The sequence below is a fragment of the Macrobrachium nipponense genome, chromosome 12 (genome assembly GCF_015104395.2).
Source record: "Macrobrachium nipponense isolate FS-2020 chromosome 12, ASM1510439v2, whole genome shotgun sequence".
Taxonomy (NCBI): domain Eukaryota; kingdom Metazoa; phylum Arthropoda; class Malacostraca; order Decapoda; family Palaemonidae; genus Macrobrachium; species Macrobrachium nipponense.
Genome location: NC_087205.1, coordinates 17,319,819 through 17,341,470, shown reverse-complemented (window position 1 = coordinate 17,341,470; position 21,652 = coordinate 17,319,819). Strand labels below are relative to the sequence as shown.

The 21,652-nt window shown below is 43.7% G+C and overlaps 1 protein-coding gene across 1 annotated transcript in view; it reads right to left on the bottom strand.

Moving 5' to 3' along the window:
* Positions 1-21,652, bottom strand: part of LOC135224377 (protein piccolo-like) — a 44,548-nt gene that overhangs the window by 691 nt on the left and 22,205 nt on the right. Inside the window, exons 3-10 of the mRNA XM_064263334.1 lie at positions 18,315-20,684; positions 15,071-15,272; positions 13,991-14,222; positions 13,656-13,787; positions 12,805-12,969; positions 2,979-3,089; positions 2,694-2,820; positions 1-975 (exon numbers count right to left, since the gene is read on the bottom strand). The exon at positions 1-975 is cut by the window's left edge and continues 691 nt beyond it. Coding sequence (XP_064119404.1) covers positions 695-975; positions 2,694-2,820; positions 2,979-3,089; positions 12,805-12,969; positions 13,656-13,787; positions 13,991-14,222; positions 15,071-15,272; positions 18,315-20,684 — 3,620 coding nt within the window. The 3' untranslated portion in view covers positions 1-694. The remainder of the gene's footprint in view (positions 976-2,693; positions 2,821-2,978; positions 3,090-12,804; positions 12,970-13,655; positions 13,788-13,990; positions 14,223-15,070; positions 15,273-18,314; positions 20,685-21,652) is intronic.

Genomic DNA, 21,652 nt, shown 5'->3' with positions numbered 1-21,652 from the left:
CAGAGGTTCACTAAATCTTGATCTGCTTAACGGGGAGATATTTATATACCAGGTGGCACATCATGTTCGCATCTCCAATCTCAAATGTGGAAGCTTCAAGAGATGCTTTATCACTGTCACTAGGAAAATTTAAGCTGCATTATCACATAAACAGTGCAGCAAATGCAACAAAAATTTTCTCATTAAAACATCACATTTAACATTTGATAATTTCTTAACTAGAATTCAGTTGAGATCTTTAATGAAATATAAGAGTTTTTTCTCACTAAAAACAAGAAATGCTTCAAAAGGGAAGTCCTTTGTCCATATGAGCAACAAATATATATTTATATATTTTAAACTAGTTTTCTTGCAAGATAACTTGCAATGACTCACTGATTAAGAGTGCAAAGTTCAATCACTTTTATAAATCACTGATCACACTTCACAATCCACCATAACAGATTAAGTAACTGTTACCACAAAGAGGCACCCAATTCAATAAATGCTTTTCATATTCGTCGTTAGGACAAAAACAAAGGCAAATAAGAAAAATGTATGATTACAATACAGTAAGGGCTGTACTAAAGATTCGTCACTAGAACGTCGTTCCACACACACACACACACACACAAGCACTCTCAGACACACACACATACACACATTCGCACACCATGCTACTGTTCCCAAAACCTAATTTGTAGATCAAGGGATCTTAGGATTTTGGTTTCAATGATGGTCCAACCAAAGTATCACCTCGTCGATAAAAGAGCAAGTAGGGTACCCTAGGAGTGACATGCTTCAAAACATTAGCCTCGGAAACTGGTTTAACGCAGCTGTCGTCGTACCTCAGCCAGCAATTGTACCCACTGTGATATATGTCAGCAATATAATGTCCTTTGGTTGCCTCTTTTCCATCATGATAAACCACTGCCAACAGCTTATACTTCCTCTGTAAAGTGGAGAACTTCCCTCGGCTATTCTGTGACATAAGCTCTGTAAAGAAAAAAAAGTTTTTTCAGAATCTACTTGGCATAATTATTTTTATGTACAGAAAATATTATGTGCTTATACTTCTCCTTTTACTTAACATCCAGTGGATTAGATGTCTAGGAGAAAGTGATCTAGCATGGCTAATTTGAAAACCCGATACAAAAATTGCTTTATGTCTCTTTCTTGTTATTTAATTTCCAAAACTGTACAACACAGCTAATGGTTGACAGTAATATAGGTTCCATGCCTTTTCCCCTTCAGCCCCAGATGCACAGCTTTTTTACCTTTATGATCAATACCCATGGGTTCTACTCTTCCCCATCTAGCACTACAAAATTAAGCTCTATACAATACAAATGGTGGGTCATATAGAATCTTGTAAGTGATTATGATTTTTCGCATATTTTTTTTTTAACTTTTCAGTGTTCTTACCTAATCCATAAATCATAAACAAACTCACACTGTAAAATGCACACCAAGGCTAACAAAACAAACTGCAAAAACTTAATTAATTTGACCTCTATCTGCACATCAACACTAGACCTTCCAATCATCTTCCCAACATAGTTTATGCAAGCAAAACATGACATGAATTCAACCCGCTAAAAATCTTAATTAATGGACTTTGCCTGCCTAATCCAATTCTCTTGAAATCAAATGTGAGGTTGTACTATTACCAACTCTCAATGGAGGATGTCTTGGGTATGAACTTGACCTTAAACTAAACATGATTTGTTAGCAAATTCAGAAGTTATTGCCAACATTAAATTCCTATTTGAACTTTCACCACTTGACCTTACTCAGCACAACAACCTTTGTCTCATATAGTTCAAAGCTTAGTCAGCTAATTTTTATTAACCTTTAGCCCTTTAAGGTGCGTCCACACGGTCGAACAATGTCCGACGGACAAACATTGTTACCATATTGTAGGCGAAGCAGGGTGACGTCATAAGCGCTGAAACGATGTAAGTAGACCTGGCAACAAAATAGAGGTACCAGAAGAGGTTGTATACCACTGCTTTTACTCTGCTCACAAGACAATGACAATGAAATTGGTAACGTTTGTCCGTCGGACATTGTTCAACCGTGTGGACACACCTTTAGGTAGACCCAAATCTTGATCTTGAAATAAACACTGTACGCTGGTACCATTCACAGATTGCAAATGTCAAACAGGTCTCACATACTTCATGGAAAAGGGTAATTCGCCATTTAACCTTCATCTATTATCAGAACGTGCATGAAAAACATGAAACCATACCTCAAGTTCAGATATCATAGCCAAGTTATTTTATACTTAACCTACAAACTCTAGGCTTGGCTTTGACCTCACATTGCAAATTAGTTTAAATTGCAGATCATGTGTGACAGTCTCCATCTTGTATGTTTTAAGCTACAACTAGATTCCTAGTCATGATGCCCATTTTTTGGTGAAAATACCAAATTTGTAACTAATTTGTATTTTTCAAAATTCACAATCTTCCACCATAATGTTAGAACGTGCCCAAAAAACCCTTCCGGTCAAATGTTATAAACATATATAATAAAAATCCAACAGTTACAGTTAATGTTGAAAAATATATCAAAATGAATTTGGCAATTTTGTACTGCATGACAAACTTCTGTGAAATCACTTTTCACTATGTAGAGCATTATTCATAATAATTACTAAAATATAACAAGCACATGCAATATTTCTTTGTATCTAGTTTTGATCTTACCCTTAGTTATCTCCAGATCAATGGGAAAATTCACTTTCTTAGTAACCTTCTGTAGGCCTCCATCCTTGTCATATATAAATCTTTTAAGTTGCAGGATAAGTACAGTTGGTAGGGTCTCCAAAAGAACCTGTAAGAACCGTGCAAAATAATATTTCAATAATTTTTCTTATATCAACTAAATCATTTTTTCTTATTTCAACTAAATCATTTGATGAAACGACAAGAGTAATTTGGAATATACATTTAGAAATCATTAAAGAGCATAATTATTACTCTCATGCTTACCTGTTTGCACACAGTAACTTCCTGATTAGTTTTTGAACATGTGTAATCAGGAATGTCTTCACGACTTACAAGGTGTTCCAATGCATCTCGCACGCTTTCTACCTTAGGAGACTGTACAGGAAACAATAAAATAATATTAATTTTCAATGTCATTAAAAAAGCATTTTGTAAGTACAAATGAAAACAGGGTATGTACAATGGCTCATACCCAAGACTTTTGCGACATATTTTTATCCAATTCACTAGCTATTCAATGCTGTACATAGGTGGTACTATGACTTCAAAATGCTAGCATAATTTTTTTTACTTCAAGAACACTATGATTGCACAAAACAGCTGTAAGCCACAAGTGTATTCCAGCTTTTAAACTTGTCAAATACTTTTATCAAGTGCTCACATAAAAAATGAAAGTTTTATGTATACTACTTAACAGGTAATTACATTGCTATAGTATGTTCCTACTTCACGGCAGCTTAAGAATAAACACTTGTGGTCGCACTCTACTGTTTAGTAGGTAATTAACCCCACTCACTTTTGGGGAAGCATAGGTACAAACCGGATGCCAAGCCTAAATATTTCATGCTTTATGTCCATGAGAGGGGAGGAAGGGCTCTGATCATGTAATTAATTGTTAAGTATATGTAAAACTTAATTCTATCAAATTATATTGCTGAATCCCTAAATATCGGAGGTGGGATACAAGAACACCAACTATTCAAACTATACTCAATAATGGAAATGAATTTGACATTGTAAAATTAGCCAGCAATGAAACAATGCTTCTTGTAATCTTACCTGCTGAGAGAGCCATAGCAGGTGGATACTGCCTCTGGTTTATGCTCATCTGCAACCCGTAGTGGCACAGCAATAAAGCTGAGGGTTGCCTCTACACAGTGGCTGTTTTGCAACCAAGGAGTAGACCAAGGTTGCCAGACCATAATCAACAAATAAATTCCCCTGGTGGGTGCAGTACAAGAAAATAACCAGATCACTCTGTTACCTAGAAACCATTAAAATATCACTACTCAACCATTAAAAGACCAACAACTGGTGGCACTCCTGGTACAATGTAACCTCCCCCAACAGGTTCCCAGAACTCCTTCACCTAAAACCAAGGTAAGGAGATAGATAATAGAAGATATACTCCTATCCTTCCTCTCACCCAATACCCTGCCAGCCACGTTAAAAGTCCTAATGTGCTGCAGTGACAGATTGTGTTCAAGTGGTAGATGTGGCCACTGCTGTAGTATCACAGGCTTTACTTTCAAAACGGGCAATGCCTCCTCTCGAATATTACTATGAGCTTCACCCCCTCCACTGACAGCACTTGCACCAATATCAATAGCACTTAAACGATCCACAATTATCTAAATAGACATACCCAGCTGAGAGACTGTATTGGTGAGAACAGAAATTCTTATCTACTTTGGCTTCTAGGTTGGCAATGGCATTAGGTTCAGAAGGGAACCCAAAGTTGATGGAAGAATAGGAGAAAAAGCAAGACACAGGAGTCGAAGGGATAGGTACATCAGGAGAATGTGAGAGCCTAACCTCGGCCTTGGTGGCTGCATCCTCTCACCCCCTTTCAGTCTAGGTAAATGAAAGTAAAATATCACAAATTCTTGGTAATTTGTATTTTTCCTAGCGATACTTACCTCGTAACCATTTCATAGGAAGATTCCTCCGGTATGTCGATCCGGGTCCGACCAGAAAATTCTGGTTATATGCCGCACCCAGGTCAGGCCTATGCCCCCAGGGGTCGAAGACCAAGCCATCCTAATGACCTAATAGTCAGTCCTTCTTACTCCACTCCGAGGTGTCTCCCCTAAGCTTCCGCGGGCTGGAAGGGCGGGATTCTAATTCCATGGTTCGAGGTAAGTATCGCTAGGAAAAATACAAATTACCAAGAATTTGTGATTTGTTCCGATGCGAGATACTTACCTCGAAAAACCATTTCATAGGAGACTTACCCCTTAGGAGGAGGGCGAAGGTTAGGGGAGGGAACGGCCCCCAAAGGTGATAGTCAGAGGAGGGCGAGGGGGCGACTGCTCCCCTTAGAACTCAACCCAGCCCGTTATCGTGGGTGGTTGGTTAGGAGGGGTGCAAGGCAAGCCTGGTGCGGGTATAACCAAACCTTGACATGTAAAACTGTGGTTTGTACTGAGAACCATACGCACTCCTGCGTATCTTACCTGAGTATCCTGGATTCCTCGCTCCAACCAAAGGCCCAGGATAACAAGGATAAGGATTAGGGGGGATTTGAGGAAAAACCACACACACTCACATACACTCAATACACACCGGCCCGTCCACTCCAAGAAGATTGGAGAGGGGACCTAGACCTGTTGCTGGCCTGCCACCACGGGGCCAATCTCAAAGGCGTCGAGCGACCTTCTCGTGCAGTCTTTTAGATAGTGGGCTGTGAATGTCGACTGCCTATTCCAGACTCCTGCCCTCAGGACCTGGTCCACTGCCATGTTCTTTGAGAATGATAGGGACACCCCAATTCCCCTGATGTCATGGGGCTTGGCTCCCTCTGGAGGGGAAAGGCCCCCCTTCTCGTAGGCTCTCCGGATGGTTTCTCTCAGCCAAAAGGAGATGGTGTTTTTCGAGGGGCTGCCTTCTTCACCCTTCCCGTGGTGACGAAGAGATTCTTTACCTCCGGCCTGAACCGGGCTGTTCTTTCCATGTACTTCCGAACTGCCCTCACCGGACAAAGGAGGAGATCCTTAGGCTGGTCCGATTTCGGGAGGGCAGGGATGGAAAAACTCCACGAACCTGAGATCCGAGCTCGAGGGGTTCTGATTCTTAGCCACGAAGGAGGGACAAACCTGAATGAGAGTTCCTTCCATCCCCTCGTGTGGGTCACTACATACGAGAGGCCGTGGAGCTCCCCCACCCTCCTTCTTCGTGGAGGCCAGGGCTAGCAGAAACACTGTCTTGAGGGTCAGCTCCCTATCCAGGATGTCCTTGAGCGGCTCGAACGGGGGGCTTCCTCAGGGAATCTAAAACTATTGCAACATCCCAGCGGGGAACCAAGCCAGCGCTGGGAGGGCACTTCTGCTCAAAGCTCCTTATGAGCAAGGACAGAGGCTTCGAGTTCCCCAGATCCAGCCCTTTCAGGGAGAAAGACCTGGCTCAATGCAGACGGCGGTGGCTCCTTTGACTGCTGAATTGACAGGCCCTTGTCCAACCTCAGGTTAGGTCAAGAATTCTGCGATGTCTGGGATCTTCGCTCGGAGAGGTTCCAGGTTACGCTTTCTACACCAGGCCCCAAAACCTTCCACTTTGCCTGGTAGATGTTAGCGGAGGATTCCCTCAAGTAACTGGACATGTGAGAACCACCCTCCCAGAAAACCCTCTCCTATTTAACAGCCGCTCGATAGTCCTCCCAGCCGGTGAAGGGTAGTAGGGCTGGAATGTTCCTGTGGAACCTCTCGAAGTGGGGCTGTCTTAACAGGTCTGGCCTGGGGGGCAGCTCCCAAGGAGGATGAGAGGCCAACTCTAGAAGGTCCGGGAACCACTCCCTGTCCGGCCACCAAGGCGCCACCAACGTCAGGGCCGCCCCTTTCGCCTTTCTTAGATGGTTGAGGACCTGCCTGAGACTGCAAAGGGAGGGAAAGCGTACATGTCCAGGCCGTCCCACGGGTGCTGGAACGCATCCTCCAAAATGCGGCTGGGTCCGGCACCGGGGAGCAGTACACCGGCAGTTTTTGGTGTTTAGCCTCGTAGCAAACAGGTCCAGGGATGGGGAGCCCCACTTCCCTATTAGTTCCCTCGCTACTTCGGGGTGTAGGGACCATTCGGATCCCACCACCTGACCCCATCTGCTGAGGCCGTCGGCGACTACGTTTTTTCTTGCCGGGAATGATCTTGCCGTCAAGGAGGTCCCAAGGGCTTCGGTTTGGCTCAAGATCTCCTCCGTCAATCCGCAGAGATCCCTTGATCTCAGGCCTCCTTGCTTCTTGACGTAGGCGACCACTGTGGCATTGCCGCACATCAGACACACCGAGTGTCCTCCACTGCTTCCTTGAATGCTTCCAGGGCATGCTTTACTGCCAAGAGCTCCAGTTTGTTTATGTGGAAGGTGCTCTGCTCTTGCGACCATATCCCCCGCACTGAGAGGGAATTCAGGTGGGCCCCCCAGCCTACCTTTCGACGCGTCCGTAAACAGGAGCATCTCCGGGGGCACTGACCCGAGGGGCACACCCCGACGAGAGTTTGCAGGATTCAGCCACCAACCGAGGGCCTTCCTTGCTGCCAGTGAGATGGAAACCGGCTTTTGAGGTTTGTTTCCTCCTTCTGGGACCACCCTACTTTCAGGTCCCATTGTAGTGGCCTTAATCTCAGCCTTCCCTGGGGACTAGTTTTTCCAGGGAGACCAGGTGGCCTAAAAGCCTTTGCCACTCCTTTGCCGGTCTCGGGGGTGGCTTAGGAAGTTGCAGGCAATTTTTCGGAGGTTTGCCAGCCTGTCCCCCGAGGGGAAAGCTCGTCCCACTTCCGTATCCAATTCCATCCCCAGGTACACCATCCTGGTGGAGGGAGCTAGAAGGGACTTCTCCCAGTTCACCATGATTCCCAGGGTTTTGCAGAATGCCAGGAGGGCGTCTCTCTGTTCTATCAAGCGCTCCTTTGAGGAGGAAAGGAGTAGCCAGTCGTCTAGGTACCTGAGAAGGCGTATACCCCCTCTTGTGGGCCCAAGACGACACCAGGGAGAACACCCTCGTGAACACTTGCGGGGCCGTTGCCAGTCCGAAGCAGAGTGACTTGAACTGGAAGGTCCGGTCCTCCCAACTTATGCGAAGGTATTTCCTGGAGGACGGGTGTACCGGGATCTGGAAGTAGGCGTCTTTGAGATCCAGGGACATCATGAAATCCCCTTGCCTCACGGAAGCCAGCACCGAGCGTGGTGTTTCCATCTTGAAGGGCGTCTTTAGGATGAATGAGTTGAGGACCGAAAGGTCTATGACCGGTCGCCACCCCCTGACGACTTCTCCCCACCCCCCCCAGGAAAAGTCGACTGAAGAACCCGGGGGAGCGATCCACCACACCTGCTGGAGGGCTCCCTTCTCATCAGTGCCCGAACTTCTAGCCTTAGGGCCTCCCTGTGCACAGGGTTCCGGGGCTGAGAGGCCAGATTGGCCGGCTCCCCTGTCAAGGGAGGCTTCTGGTCTAGGAAGGGGATTCGGTAACCGTCCCTGAGGACCTGGACTGTCCAGGGCTCGGCTCCGAGATCCTCCCAGTTCTGCCAACAGCTCGAGAGGCAACCCCCCACCGGTGGCGAAAGACACGGTAGAGGGCCTCGACTCCTACTTCCTCCTAGGGAAGCGGTTGTTACGACCCCTCCTGGAAGAAGTAGGGTGTCTGGGCCTGAAGGGTGCCTGGGAAGGAGGGAGGGTCCTGGGGGAGGGCTGAGTTCCCTGGTCTCTCCAGTTCCGCAGGGGTGATTCCGTGGGGGGAGCCGAGAGGGTCCTATTCTGAGGTTTCGGCCGCTCACTAGGTCTTTTCGGCACCGACTGACGTAGGGGAGGGGCCCTATAAACGATTGGGCCTTGGCTGGCCTTCCTCCCCCGTTCCACAGACTCCTCCACTAGCTTCTCCGGAAAGAGAGCAGCTCCTTCCACTGGGGCGTTTCGAAGGGTCCTTAGTTCCCTCTCAGGAATGCTCCTAGGGAGTTGGCCAGCACAGAGTCCCTCCTCCTCAAGATCCAGTTCGCCCAGGACGAAGACCAGTTGGGGTCGTGAGGAAGCCCACGGACTTACCCCCCGACAAAATTAGTTCTTTGAATTGGGCAAGAGAGGCCTCGTCCCTCAAGTCGTGGCGGGCGGTGGGGAACCTGGCTACCGCCCCGGACCACAGATCTAACCAAGAAGCCACATGAATCGAGGTCCACGCTGTGACTTCCATAGCCATAGCCTTCCTGTGAGAAGAAGGAGACTAGTCCGACGTGAGCCTCCCTTCCGAGAGTCCGGGCGCTAGGGCTGCCAAGTTACCTTCCACGGATTTGGGGAGGAGAGGGGCACCTCCCGGGCCATATAGCCTCCTCTGACTCGGCTTAGACGCTGGGAGTAGTCTAGCGAGGAGTGCCAACGCAAGGAGTTACTGGAGCCTGCAATGAGTTTTTCCACCACGTCAGGGCCTTCTCCGTATTGGTGGACCTAGGGAGGCTGAGAGAGGGCTTGGGTTCCTCTGGATCCCTGAACAGAAAGTCCACCGCCATGGATCTGTTGTCCTCTACCGTCGGGGCTGGCTCCTCTAGCCGGTTCATGGACCTAATCAGAGAGAGGACTCTCCTGAAAGCAGAACCTTCATCCACTGGACCCAATTCCTCCAGGGCATTCTGGAGTACCTCCTTGGATAAGGGTCTCTTCCTCGGCGTCCCGCGACGGAGGAGAGGCCCCAGACCCTAGCTGGAGGGGGGAAGCTGGAGAAGCTCGGCCCCGGAGAGGGGCTCCTAAACCCAGTTGCACACCGGTCTCCTGCGAGGGGGGATGCCCCGAACGAAGCCTGGCCCATCCCGAGGAGGTACTCATACCTGAGCGGTGGAGGGGCTCTGCACCCCCTAAGGAGGTATCGGCTCTAGGCTCCATCCGCGAAGGCGACAATCGTGTGGGAACACGGAAGAAGGGAGCCCGCTCGGTCATGGAGGCCAACCCTATGGTCTGACGAGACCGAGGCAGGATCCACCGGGACCGAGGGACGAGTAGGGAGGGAGACGGCTGGGAACCCCCCATGAGAGACCTTCCTGGGGGCCCATTGGGGTGGGGGCCACCCTCGGGGAAGGAGACCGCCTCCGCCCCTGGGGGGAGATGTCCCGACGCCTGTCACTCCCTCTACGATCCCGGCTACGATGATGAGAGCGGGAAGAGCCGCTCGAGGACGAGGAGTAACTACGTCTCCTGCGTCTCCCATGACGGCGCCTCTTCTTGGAGGAGCGTCTCCTCCTACGGGAGGATCTCTCCTTGAGTAGTAACTTGAAGAACTCCTCTCCCCTGGACGAATCCCGACGTCTCTTGCTTCTCCTCCGGCGACTCCCATCGCGGGGGGAACGCGAGGAGCGTTTCGGCCGCGTCGGGACACACCTCTATCACATCGGGACCGCCCCTGAAGGCCGCCCTCAAGGCCATTCCCGGCTCCTCCTGTCCCCTAGACGGGAAGCCCCAGGACGGGAATGCATCGTCCTTCACTGGGGGTCTCCCCGGAGTACGGGGGGAAAAGAAAACATCCCCAAACGGCAGAAGGGAAAAAGGGTTGGAGCCGGGTGGTTGGGTGGATCCGTGACCGGGTAAACCGGTCCGGGTCCGGCCGCGAGCGGCGAGCTCCGCTCGAGAGCGGGAGGGGCCGCAGCGAGGCGAGCTGTAGCGGGGAGAGCCGTAGACGAGACGAAGCTGGGAGAGCCGAAGCGGGAAGCTCCGCAGAGGGGAGGGACGGGTCCCCCCCAGTGCACCGATGCCAAGAGAGAGGACCAGGACGGGGAGCCCTGGAGCTGCAACCGCGACCAGCAGTCCCTCAGCACCGCGGAAGCCTCCGGTACCACCTGTTGGGGAAACGACTCATCGGGACCCCCCCTGGGGAGACCCGGCAACGGACTCACCTAGGCCCCCCCCCTCGCTGGGAGGGGGCAGGAGAAAGAACCTGTAGCAAGGCGGGAGACTTCCTCTCCGACGATACCGAAGGAGAAGGGGGCGCCGCCGTCTGCTGCTGCTCTCACTCCTCGATCCCCGCGAAATCTTCGCCGAAGAAGATTTAGACTTCTTTTTCTTCTTAGTGGAAGCCAAATCCCACTGATACGATGGCCAAGAAATGCACTCCAAGCACGTGTTGTCTTTAGAGCAAGCGCCCCCTACACGAATTACACAAAGAATGAGGATCAATCTAGAGGGGGGCGAGAGGGAAAAGCTCCACAAAGCCCGTCCTTCAGGGACCGGGGCAACGACGTTGAGGCTCCGAGGCCGACATCGCACAAAAAACACGATACACGCACACAAAGCACACACACGGACAAAGGATAAGGGCCGGGACACCGGACGAGCAGTGGGCGTATTCACGCTCCTGCGACCAGAGAAGGACTGGCTATAGGTCATTAGGATGGCTTGGTCTTCGACCCCTGGGGCATAGGCCTGACCTGGGTGCGGCATATAACCAGAATTTTCTGGTCGGACCCGATCGACATCCAAGGGAATCTCCTATGAAATGGTTCGAGGTAAGTATCTCGCATCGGAACAACTTCCATTTTCCTTGATCCCAGTCCCTACATTCTTCACAATTAAGGTCAGGAGACCAAGTTTGTCCTGTGCAAGAACTACAAATAGTGTGGTTGTCATACTTGGCAGAAGTCAGACAAGTCATGTAGCGTTTGCTGCAATACCTAATACTACGTATGAGCACTAGACATGACGAGTCAAAATTGAGAATCCAAAATCTAGCTAAGCTGAGAAATAGCATGACCAATTTGCAGAGTATCCACCGAAAGCCAGCAAACATCCAACGGTGAACCAAACCAAAATCTATCCAACTGATGTACACTCAATGAGCAGCAGTAACAAATTGAGTCTTCAGCCAAGTTGTACCTATGCTTCTCGAAAAGTGGGCGAGGTTACTTACCTACAGAACAATAGTGCGCTACTGTGATTTTTTAATCTTAAGCTGCCATGAAATAGGAACATATTAATGCAATTACTTGGTAAGTTACTTATATAAGAAGGGAAAGCTATACAATAATGAAAATGTCATAGATAAAAATATAAAGTAATTACCAGGTACTGTACTATAAAATAAAGCAAAGCTACAAAAACAAATTATAAACCAATATATGAGAGGACCTACAACAGGTTTTGAGTGATGGATGGGATAACTCATATGGGTATCAATATTATGCACCATACAATTTGGATGAATTTAGCAGGAAAGATATTCACATCACTTCTATGACCCACAAATGACTTCACATCACTTCCATGACCCATAAATGACTAACAGCCAACTGCAGTAACTCAGCATAGGACAGGGCGATCAGTATGCCTTGAGACTTGATGGGGGAAATGTATTGGCCCTTTCTATCCCATGACATCTTTTTATTTATTTGCTCATATACCCAAGAATTGTTGTTGGTTTTAGCTATCTCTTATGGTAGTATGTCAGTTATAATTGTAATTTTGCAAAGAAATATTAGAAAAAAAAAAATTTTACACCTCACAAAAAGTTACTGGATCTCCCCATTTCAGTAAATCTCGTAAATATTTTTTGAAAAATATGTTAAAAATTTGTTACCGATTTTAGTTCTTATCTGCTAGGATACTGTGTAATTATAATTTTTAAAAATCCAATAAAATCACTAGAAAAACATGTATAACAAAATTTATGAGTGTCTTGGAAGAGGCCAGGCACAGGGTTGTAAATATTATTCACTTCCATCTTCCCTTGGAAGGTACAGAATCATTTTCACATTTTTTCCTTACATGTGTATTTGCATATTTTTCTTTCCATTTTCCCCCCTTAATTCTCCAACCTTAAAGTTTACCCAGTCTGAGGGTGTGTGTAATTTATATTTAGCAGTTCCCTTAGGGTTAACGTCTTTTTTACTTCGTCTGTTATTTTCCTTAATTACAAAAGTGTAAAATGAATTCCATCAATTTCCAGTCTGAACTTGCCATTTGGTTTTGCAAGCATGAAGTTACAAAAACATTTAATTTTTCTTTATTTGAAGCCAGGTTAAAACACTAAAATTGGGATGCATCAAATGTGCTCTTGTCAATTGTATAGTACAAATTTTAACAATTACCTTTGCTTAAACACAATGAAATGCTTGGCAATTATAAATACAAACCTGGATATCTAGAGGCAAGGTGGTGAAAGGCTGAAGGTTAGCTGTAGTGACACCACCAGCCTGGTGCAACACAGACCGCAGCTGACCCCAAAATATTCCACTGATAGGAGACGGGGTGATGTGAGCTGTGCGAGTAACACAAGACCTCTTGCGAGGACCCATAACCTGAAGAGAGAGAACAACTTACTAATTCAAAACTCAGTATAGATAACCAACATCTTGATCACATCCTCCATGGTCAATAAACTACCTAGTTGCAGGACAAATGAAAAACTTTCTTGCTACAATGCTATAGATATTTTTGAGGCTCAATTTCCATGAGGCAAACCTAGGTAAGACCCGATTCTTTTTCCAATCCAATATGATTTTCTCAAGAGAAAAGTGGGAAGTCAAATCCCAATCCAAATTGACTGTAAATTATTTGTTTCCTTATCTTATCCTATAGTTTTATGAGGATCCTCTAGCCAAGCATGAGAAACCGAGGTGATTTTGCACTGGGGCCACCAGGAGGAGCATAATGTTTAGTCTATTATACAGTACACATCAGTGTAAAGAACACTATAGGCTCTTAGTAACATCCTCTTGCTTCTGCCAAGTCCTTTTGGGTTTCTCTTCATTTAATTACCTGAATTTCTTAGCTTTAGTGTTAATCTTTTTTATCTCAAATAAAAGAGCCTTGGGCAAACCCTAAGAGAATCAGGCAAAATCGCTCTGCTGTCCCATTAAACTACTCTATAATAATAATGTTATAATTACATCTGCACATGAGAGAGAGAGAGAGAGAGGAGAGAGAGAGAGAGAGAGAGAGAGAGAGAGAGAGAGAGAGAGAGAGAGAGAGATATTATACTTGCCTGCCATTCATCATCATCCTCAGACAGCTCTTCATGATCAGACGTAATGGTTTCTCCATTAACAGAACCATTGACTGAGTTATCAGGAGTTGGACTACTGTTACCACCAGCTAATTTTAATGCTTCCACCATCTACAAGAGAATAAAAAGCTTTATTTAAAAAAATAGAGTAAACATATTTGGGATTTGTCTGAAATAAATGAATATCACCACACATCTCACTGTCAAATGTTATGTTAACAGCTCAATTCAGAATCAATGCATTTAAAGCCACAAAATACTTTATGGCTAGTAATCATGTAAAATATCTTTTCAAGGAGAAGCCAGTGAGTTACCTCATCGTGTAAACCATTGAGGACAAGAGATAACATTTCTTCTGCATCTTGCTGACGGCCTTCAGTAAACATATCTCCGCCCATGTTAGCCAACATCTTGTAAACATAAGAAGGTTCAAAGGGTGGGCCAGGCACAATCTCTGGTTCCATACGTGCTCCTGAGATACCTTTTTCCTTCTTGCTAGGTTTCAAAATTGGAGCCATGTCCGAAAATTCATTAACATACTCAACACTGAAAATACAATAACATTAGAGTAGCTGAAGATTATTCTGAACACTTTCAACCTACCAAATGTCTGTGATTTGAAGAAGAAAAGAAGAAGAAGAAGAAAAAAAAAACCAACCAACAACAACAACAACAACAACAATCTATTTACACCTTTCATTACCAAGTACAGTGAGTTTTCGACCTTTGGCGAGAGAACCGTTAAAAGTGCTGCAGTGCAAGCTGATTTCTGCTGTAACTTGATGCAACAATGCTGTGCTGTTAACTTAATACCTCTTCTTGCCGTTAGGCCCGTCAACGGCATTTAAGGCACTGTAATGTTGCACCAAGTTATAGCACTGTAAAACACCATTAGACTGAACCACTGTAAGTCCGTGGCACCATAAGTTGAGGACACACTGTACCACTTAATTCATCCTTTTTAGCAAAATAATGGTACTTTTAAAACTGAGAACCATGACCATGAGCACAATTTACAAAATAACACAAATAATTAATTTCCATTATTACTCTAGAGATCAACTTTACATCTACCATGAACTGAGGAATGAAGGAGGAAGGTTTGTTTGTTTGTATGGTGTTTTTACGTTGCATGGAACCAGTGGTTATTCAGCAACGGGACCAACAGCTTTACGTGACTTCCGAACCACATCAAGAGTGCAACTTCTATAACCAGAAATACACCTCTCACCCCTCAGTGGAATGTCCGGGAATCAAACTCACGGCCACCAAGGTGGCACGCCAACACCATACCAACCACACCACAAAACCTTAATATATACTGTAGTGCACAAACCTTGTAACTTATATTTTACAAACTCTACTTAAGATACCACAAACAATCTGATACTTACATGCTATCAATGACTGGTGTTGTAGACTTGCCCTTTTTCAAACCAACAATGTTAGGTATGTTCTTCATTAAGTTATAGAAAGGAGGACAAGCCAAGAGAGCTTGTAAAGGGGCATTGACATAGCACCAATACCCCTTGTTAATCAGACCTCGAGGCTGAAGAGCAACATGATGGTGGTCCTGATTGTAACCTCGTAACATACCTGGAAATTCCAAACTGTAATTTAGCTAGGAACGTCATTTCAGAACTTCAACATAAATACTGATTTTGGTGAAAGGCAAACAAACATTTTAATAAGTTATCACTATATTGAAAACATATATTACAAAAAACTAATACTAATTCAGATATACTGAGCAAAAATGTAAAATCAGTACATTTCCATAAACATATTGCCATTATGTATGAACATGTGCAGTACCTCAAGCTGTCATGTCCTCTTACAAAATTAAAAATAAATTAATGAAAACTTACAAAATATAATTTAACAGTTCAACATTATTTCAGTTTTGATTTATGCTTCTACTTTTAGGTTTTCTGTTAATAACTTACTTTCTTTGGACCTTTAAAGGGGTTAAATGCACTAGAACCTACTTTGAAGAAACATAGCTTTAAACAAAGAATTAATTACCTATGGGATTTTGATTATGGTACTGGTATCGGAAAAAAGTCTTTGACCGATATAACTCTTACATGCTACTACCTTGCATCATTTTGTCATGGCAATGAGAGAATCTACCATCAACATATAAGTGGTAAGACCAAATGGGGTTTTTATGCCATTTGCTAACAAAGTAATGTTGGCTCAATATTATAACTTTAAAAAAATATAGCTCTTGTCCCCATTACTTGGTACTATCTCTTCATTCTCACATACTATATATTCTCTAGATTTAGTTGATAAATTAAATACCTTTTACCCCACTGATACTGGTTAGTTTTGATATTTCTTCTCTTTTTACTAAAGTCCCTATAGATTCTATTTTAGAGTATCTTAGTAATTAACTAGATATTTCAATACATTGGGAACAATTTCAATGCAAATTCAGTATTGATAGGAAACCAACCATCAACTTTACTTATATCCATTTTTATTCAGGCCACCTCCTTAATGACAAAATAATTATTTTTTCTATACAAGCATTGCGCATAATCAAGTCGGTAGTATTTGGATCAAGAAATCGAATACATAAGAAAAATAGGGAAAGATTTATGTTATCCTTCATATATACTATGTATTTGTTATAATGAACCTCACAGTTTTATAGTGAAAGCAACAAGGAGAAAGAAAACCTAAACACATTCTTAGCTTGCCTTATTTTAGTTCTGAAACAAAATCATTGTTAAAATCTTTTAATATCAACCTCGTTTCTTCCTATAACACAATGTTAATAAAAAAAAATTCCATGTTTGGACTGCCCTTCTTTTTATATCAGCCAATCTAGCAAGGATTTACAAGTACAAATTAGACAGCATAAGTATTCTGTCAAAACTGGGCCACATCCAATAAGATACTCATTCAAGTAAAAACTCACACAGGATAAATTGCACTGAAAGTTCAGTGACAGCCAGATGGAAAAATTTCTCTTCAAGAAATCTTAGGATCTGCTATTATACAGCTTACCTCTAGTTATAATTTTAACCATAGCCCTGACGTGTATTATTTGCACCCCTGTATATTAGTAAAATGTTCAAGAATTACCTAAAGGATAACTTAATTATATTCTACTTAAATTCCTTGTATATATTTTATATATATACGTATTTACATTTAATGTTTGTAAGTGTCCATCTTGAAAAAATTTTTATTGAATAACAAATGGCAATGTATTGAGTTGTGCGCACACACACATAAGGGGGCAGTCACTTTCCTTATATAAAATTGTCTTGTCACTGCTTCCGAGCTGTTGTAATCCCCATCTGTCACTTATATGAGCTTACTTTGTAAACTTAATCTTATATTTCTTCAGTCTGTTAAGTAAAGGACAGTATTAAGTCAAAAGGCCTAGCACCACTCCATTGTTTCTCTTTCCTTCATAGCATTAGTCTATTTATTCATAATAATACCTATAAAATAAAAATCTTGTTTGTTGTGTGTGATAACAAATGTTGATAATTTTTAAAATAAGCTTTGTTCTTCGTGTAAGTTCAACTGATATGGAACCACGGGTTTCTAGGTTGCGTACTCGCCTAAATCTGGTAAACCGACTTCGCTTCCCACTGCTGCCAGCGAAGAACCCGGAGGAATTTATTTCTCGTGATTAGAAATTCATTTCTCGATTTAATGTGGTTTGGATCCCACAAACTGTAGGTCCCGTTGCTAAGTAACCAATTGGTTCCTAGCCACACCAATAAAAATCTAATCCTTCGGGGCAGCCATAGGAGAGCTGTTAATCAGCTCAGTTGTCTGGTTAACCTAAGCTATACTTAACTCAAAACTATATAGTTCTACTTTTTAAGGAATGGACTTATTTTATATGAAGGGTTAATTTACCCTTATGTTGCAATACAGTATGACTTGTGTGTACAAAAGTAGTTCCTATTTAGTGAATTGATTGTGTATATTAAAAAATATACCGTAGAGATTTCTATTGAATATTCAACCGCAAGCGATATTGTCTTTGTTACTTAATGAACTTCGTTATTTCTCAAGAAAGCCAGACCCTTCAAGTGTCCGGTAAGTTGAGGTGATACTGTAATTCTATTCAGTAGAGTAATACAGATTTGGGGAGCAGATATTGGAATATTTTTCTGGGATAAACTGATGTGCGTGTTCTTTGTTCATGGTATAAATACTATGGCCTTATTGCAATAAACAAACTTTCCCCCCCATAAGCTGCTTAAACCTTTAATGCATAAACAAATTGTAAGTCAATGTCTACAAGCATTCAAGAATTCTGACAATTTCAGTCCTCATATTGTCTGAAACACTGATATTTCGGTATTTCTGTAATATCATAATGTTCTCATTGTGTATCTGATATGTACCTAAAGGTTAATTCACTCCTGTTACCTTGTTTTTACAGTGAGAAGTGCTACTATACTAGGAGGAAAAGTTTTCTCAGAAGTTAGCGATGGAACTTAACAAATAAAAACTAATTCGAGAGAAAGTGTATATCAAAACACTTAATATGGCTATAATTATGAGAATGATACTAATTTCACAAAAAAAATAAATATAAATACCATTAATATACCACTAATATTATATGGTAAAGAATATTTTTACCTTAAAAAGTCTTACCTCCAATTTTTGCCTTATCAACATCTGCTTCTGATATTGGTGAAACAGCCTTGAGTACAGGCATATCACGCAGTGTATTATCTGATGGCTTCTCTGCATCCTGGTTAAATGGTGCTACATATGCAACCTGTTTGGCTACACTTCCTTCATCTAAAGGCTTGAATAACTGTGACCAACTCTTCTTCTGGGCCCATGCACCTCCAGGTTGAGGGTTGGAAACAACTTCAGAGATGACCATCTCTTTCTTTGAAGCTTCTGCAATGCCTGTTACAGTTCCAACTGGCGGGGCACTAGGCAACTCACGATCTACAGGCACTACTGATGCTCCTGCTACATTTAGAGATGGGGGTGGAGCAACACTCTTCACTTCTGCAACTACATTTTCAGATGGTGGTGGAGCCACCACTCTGTATGCAACATTTGGAGGAGGAATATTGTGTGTTATCCCAGCTGGTGTGATAACCACTGGTGTTGGAAGTGTTGAAAAATCTACACCTTCCTGAGGATCAACATTCGGTTGGATTTCATCAGACATAAATGTGATATCAGAAATACTAGAGTGATCCATGTTCAGAGATACAATGGGTTTTGGCTCATTTTTTGACTTTGTTACTTGGGATAATATAATTTGGTTGGTCAAAACATGACTGCCAACTGGTTTGTTTGTTACAGACTGACTCATACCTGGAGGGGTACTATTAAGAACAGGTAGCGCTGGCTGAATTGGTGTTGATAATTTACATGGAGCAGGTGATGGAGGTCCAATGTTAGACACTTTATTCATGGGTTGATTAGAAGTGACTACCTGCAGTTCATCTATCACTGGTGAAGGTTGTGTGGCAACAGGGGTGTCAGTTGGTGAAAATGTAACCTCTGAAGTGGTGGTGATGGTGGAAGTAGTGGTTGTCTCTTCCATGGTCATGGCAGCTGCTTGACTGGTCAGCGGACTGAGTCTGTCAGCTTCAGGCGCAGCTGTAACAGAGGGATTTAAGTTAACAACTTGGGCTGCGACACCAATGGAGCTTGAATTTTCATACTGAGAAGGAACTGGCTGTGGTGCAGAAACAAAAGGAGGATTACCAGCTTCAGCCTCAACATTATTTACAATTTCCGGGTTCTCAGGAAAGTGGGATTCCTCCACTTGGGGTGGTGGTGGTGGTGGAGGTGGTTGCTCCTGCTGGGCCACCACTTGGTATGTATGGTCGTGAGCATGATGAGGGGGATGCTGCTGCTGTGGTGGTGGTGGGGGATGGGTATGCTGTTGCTGCTGCTGCTGTAAGTGTTGGGGATCTGCATGGTGATAATGATGAGGATGTGGCTGCTGATGTGGTGGTGGCTGCTGGTGGGGATGCTGTGGAGGTTGTTGGTGGTGGAGGTGCTGTAATGTGGCGGGATGTTGAGACCCTGGGGGTCCTGCTTGTTGTTGGTATGAAACCAAATGTCCTTGTCCATGATGCTGATACTGCATATACTGAGAATACTGATGATGGTGCTGAGGTTGACTATACATAAGTGGCAAACCTTGCACAGTCTGAGCAGCAGGAACATTTGGATATGAAGGATACCCTCCACTCCTGACTTGGTACTGAACATTAGGATATAAATATTGCCCAGGAATTGGCCCATATTGTGGTGGCATATCAAATGTCTTTTCTCCACCATAGCCAGAATGATCACTACTAACAGAGTTGCTTCGCTCATTGTTCATCCTCCTTCCACGGCCTCGTGATCGGCCACGGCCCCTTCCACCACGAAATGGCTCATACCTCCTTTCATATTCAGGTTTTGCGTCATGAAGAGCCTTCATCGGAGGCATGTGCACTGCTGTTTGTTCTGGCATAATCGGGATAGACTGCATAACTGCTGGTGGGGGAGGAGACTGGGATGGTCCAGCATTAGGAGTTATTACTGGTACCTGAGCTTGTGTACCACTGTAAGGGGAAAGATTGACATGGCAATTAGCTACATAAACAGTAGCACCATGAGGAAGGACAGGAGGTGGAGGAATCTGAGAGTACACACTAGTAGGTGGTGGCTGGGGATGTGGTGGTGGCGGCATATTAGGGTTGTACATAGGAGGGTTGCCTGGTGATGCAGCTGGGTAAGGCTGATATACCTGAGGCCCCACCTGCTGCTGTCCCCCTTGCTGAATCCCAACCTGGCCTTGCCCTTGAACTGTTGGGGGAGGCACAGTGAATTCTCGAATGGCCACTTCAGCAGTGCCCACATTACCCGAGACCAATGGCCCAGAGGAGGTGGTGGTTGTTGGGGCAATGGTAGCACTGGTGATGGAAGGGACCTGAGGAGATGGTGGTGGTGGTGATGTTTGCCCAGCCATCACACTCACCTTCCCTTCAGCACCGTACTCCCCTGCAAGTTAAAAATGTGAAGAAGCTTAGTTTGGCTACTGAATGTGGAAATTAACTTAAAATCATACTAGTCTATGACAACGACTACAAGATTCCCACGACTAATTATAATTTATATAGTTACCAAAAACAAGTTAATTTTACACATTCAGATAAAGTATAGCACTTTTTCTTTGATAAAGCAAGCAGTCCTAGTCATTAGTTCTGTACACCCTTGAAAAGGAAAAATCTCCTTGAAATGTAGCAAAATCCCATCATGCAAGAAAACCAAACGGGAAACAAAATTCAGAGAATTCAGACAAAATAACAGGATAACAGATTAAAAATAAAAAGCACAACCTCGCCAAGATGCATAACACTTTTAGCACCTAATTCTGAAATAAAATCCATACACTTTACTAATCCCTGAAAAAAGTGGTACGTTAAAATCTAAATTTCAATACTATTACACATTTCCCCACTTGCAAACAAGTCAGGTTTCAGACAAGCACACATTATAGACAGGTATTCCCTCTTATTTGTATTCCCCATCTTATGACTGGCAAAACCGACCCTAATATCTTTGTTCATCTTTAACTCATACATTATATACATGTAGTTTTTATTTTTTCAATAATCTTTTCAATTCATAATGATGATGATCTTGTACTTTTAAAAAATCTCTATAGCAGAAGTATTCATGGTCAATACTTGGGAGCAGTATTTCAGATGTCTTACTGGTGGTCAAACGATACAAGAGCACTAAAGATCTTAACAAGCAGAATTAAAACAGTAGGTATATGTTAAAGAAAGCTTTTAAAGCATACAGATTTCAATAATAGGCTATGAACTACACTACATTGTGAGGCATAAGCTTAGTGTTTTTGTTTAAACGCAAATTTGCCACTGGAAAAACAAGTCAGCCTACAACTGCAAGTGGTCAAAATCAAAAAAAAGGAAGACGCAATTTATTTTCAAATTATTAAGGTA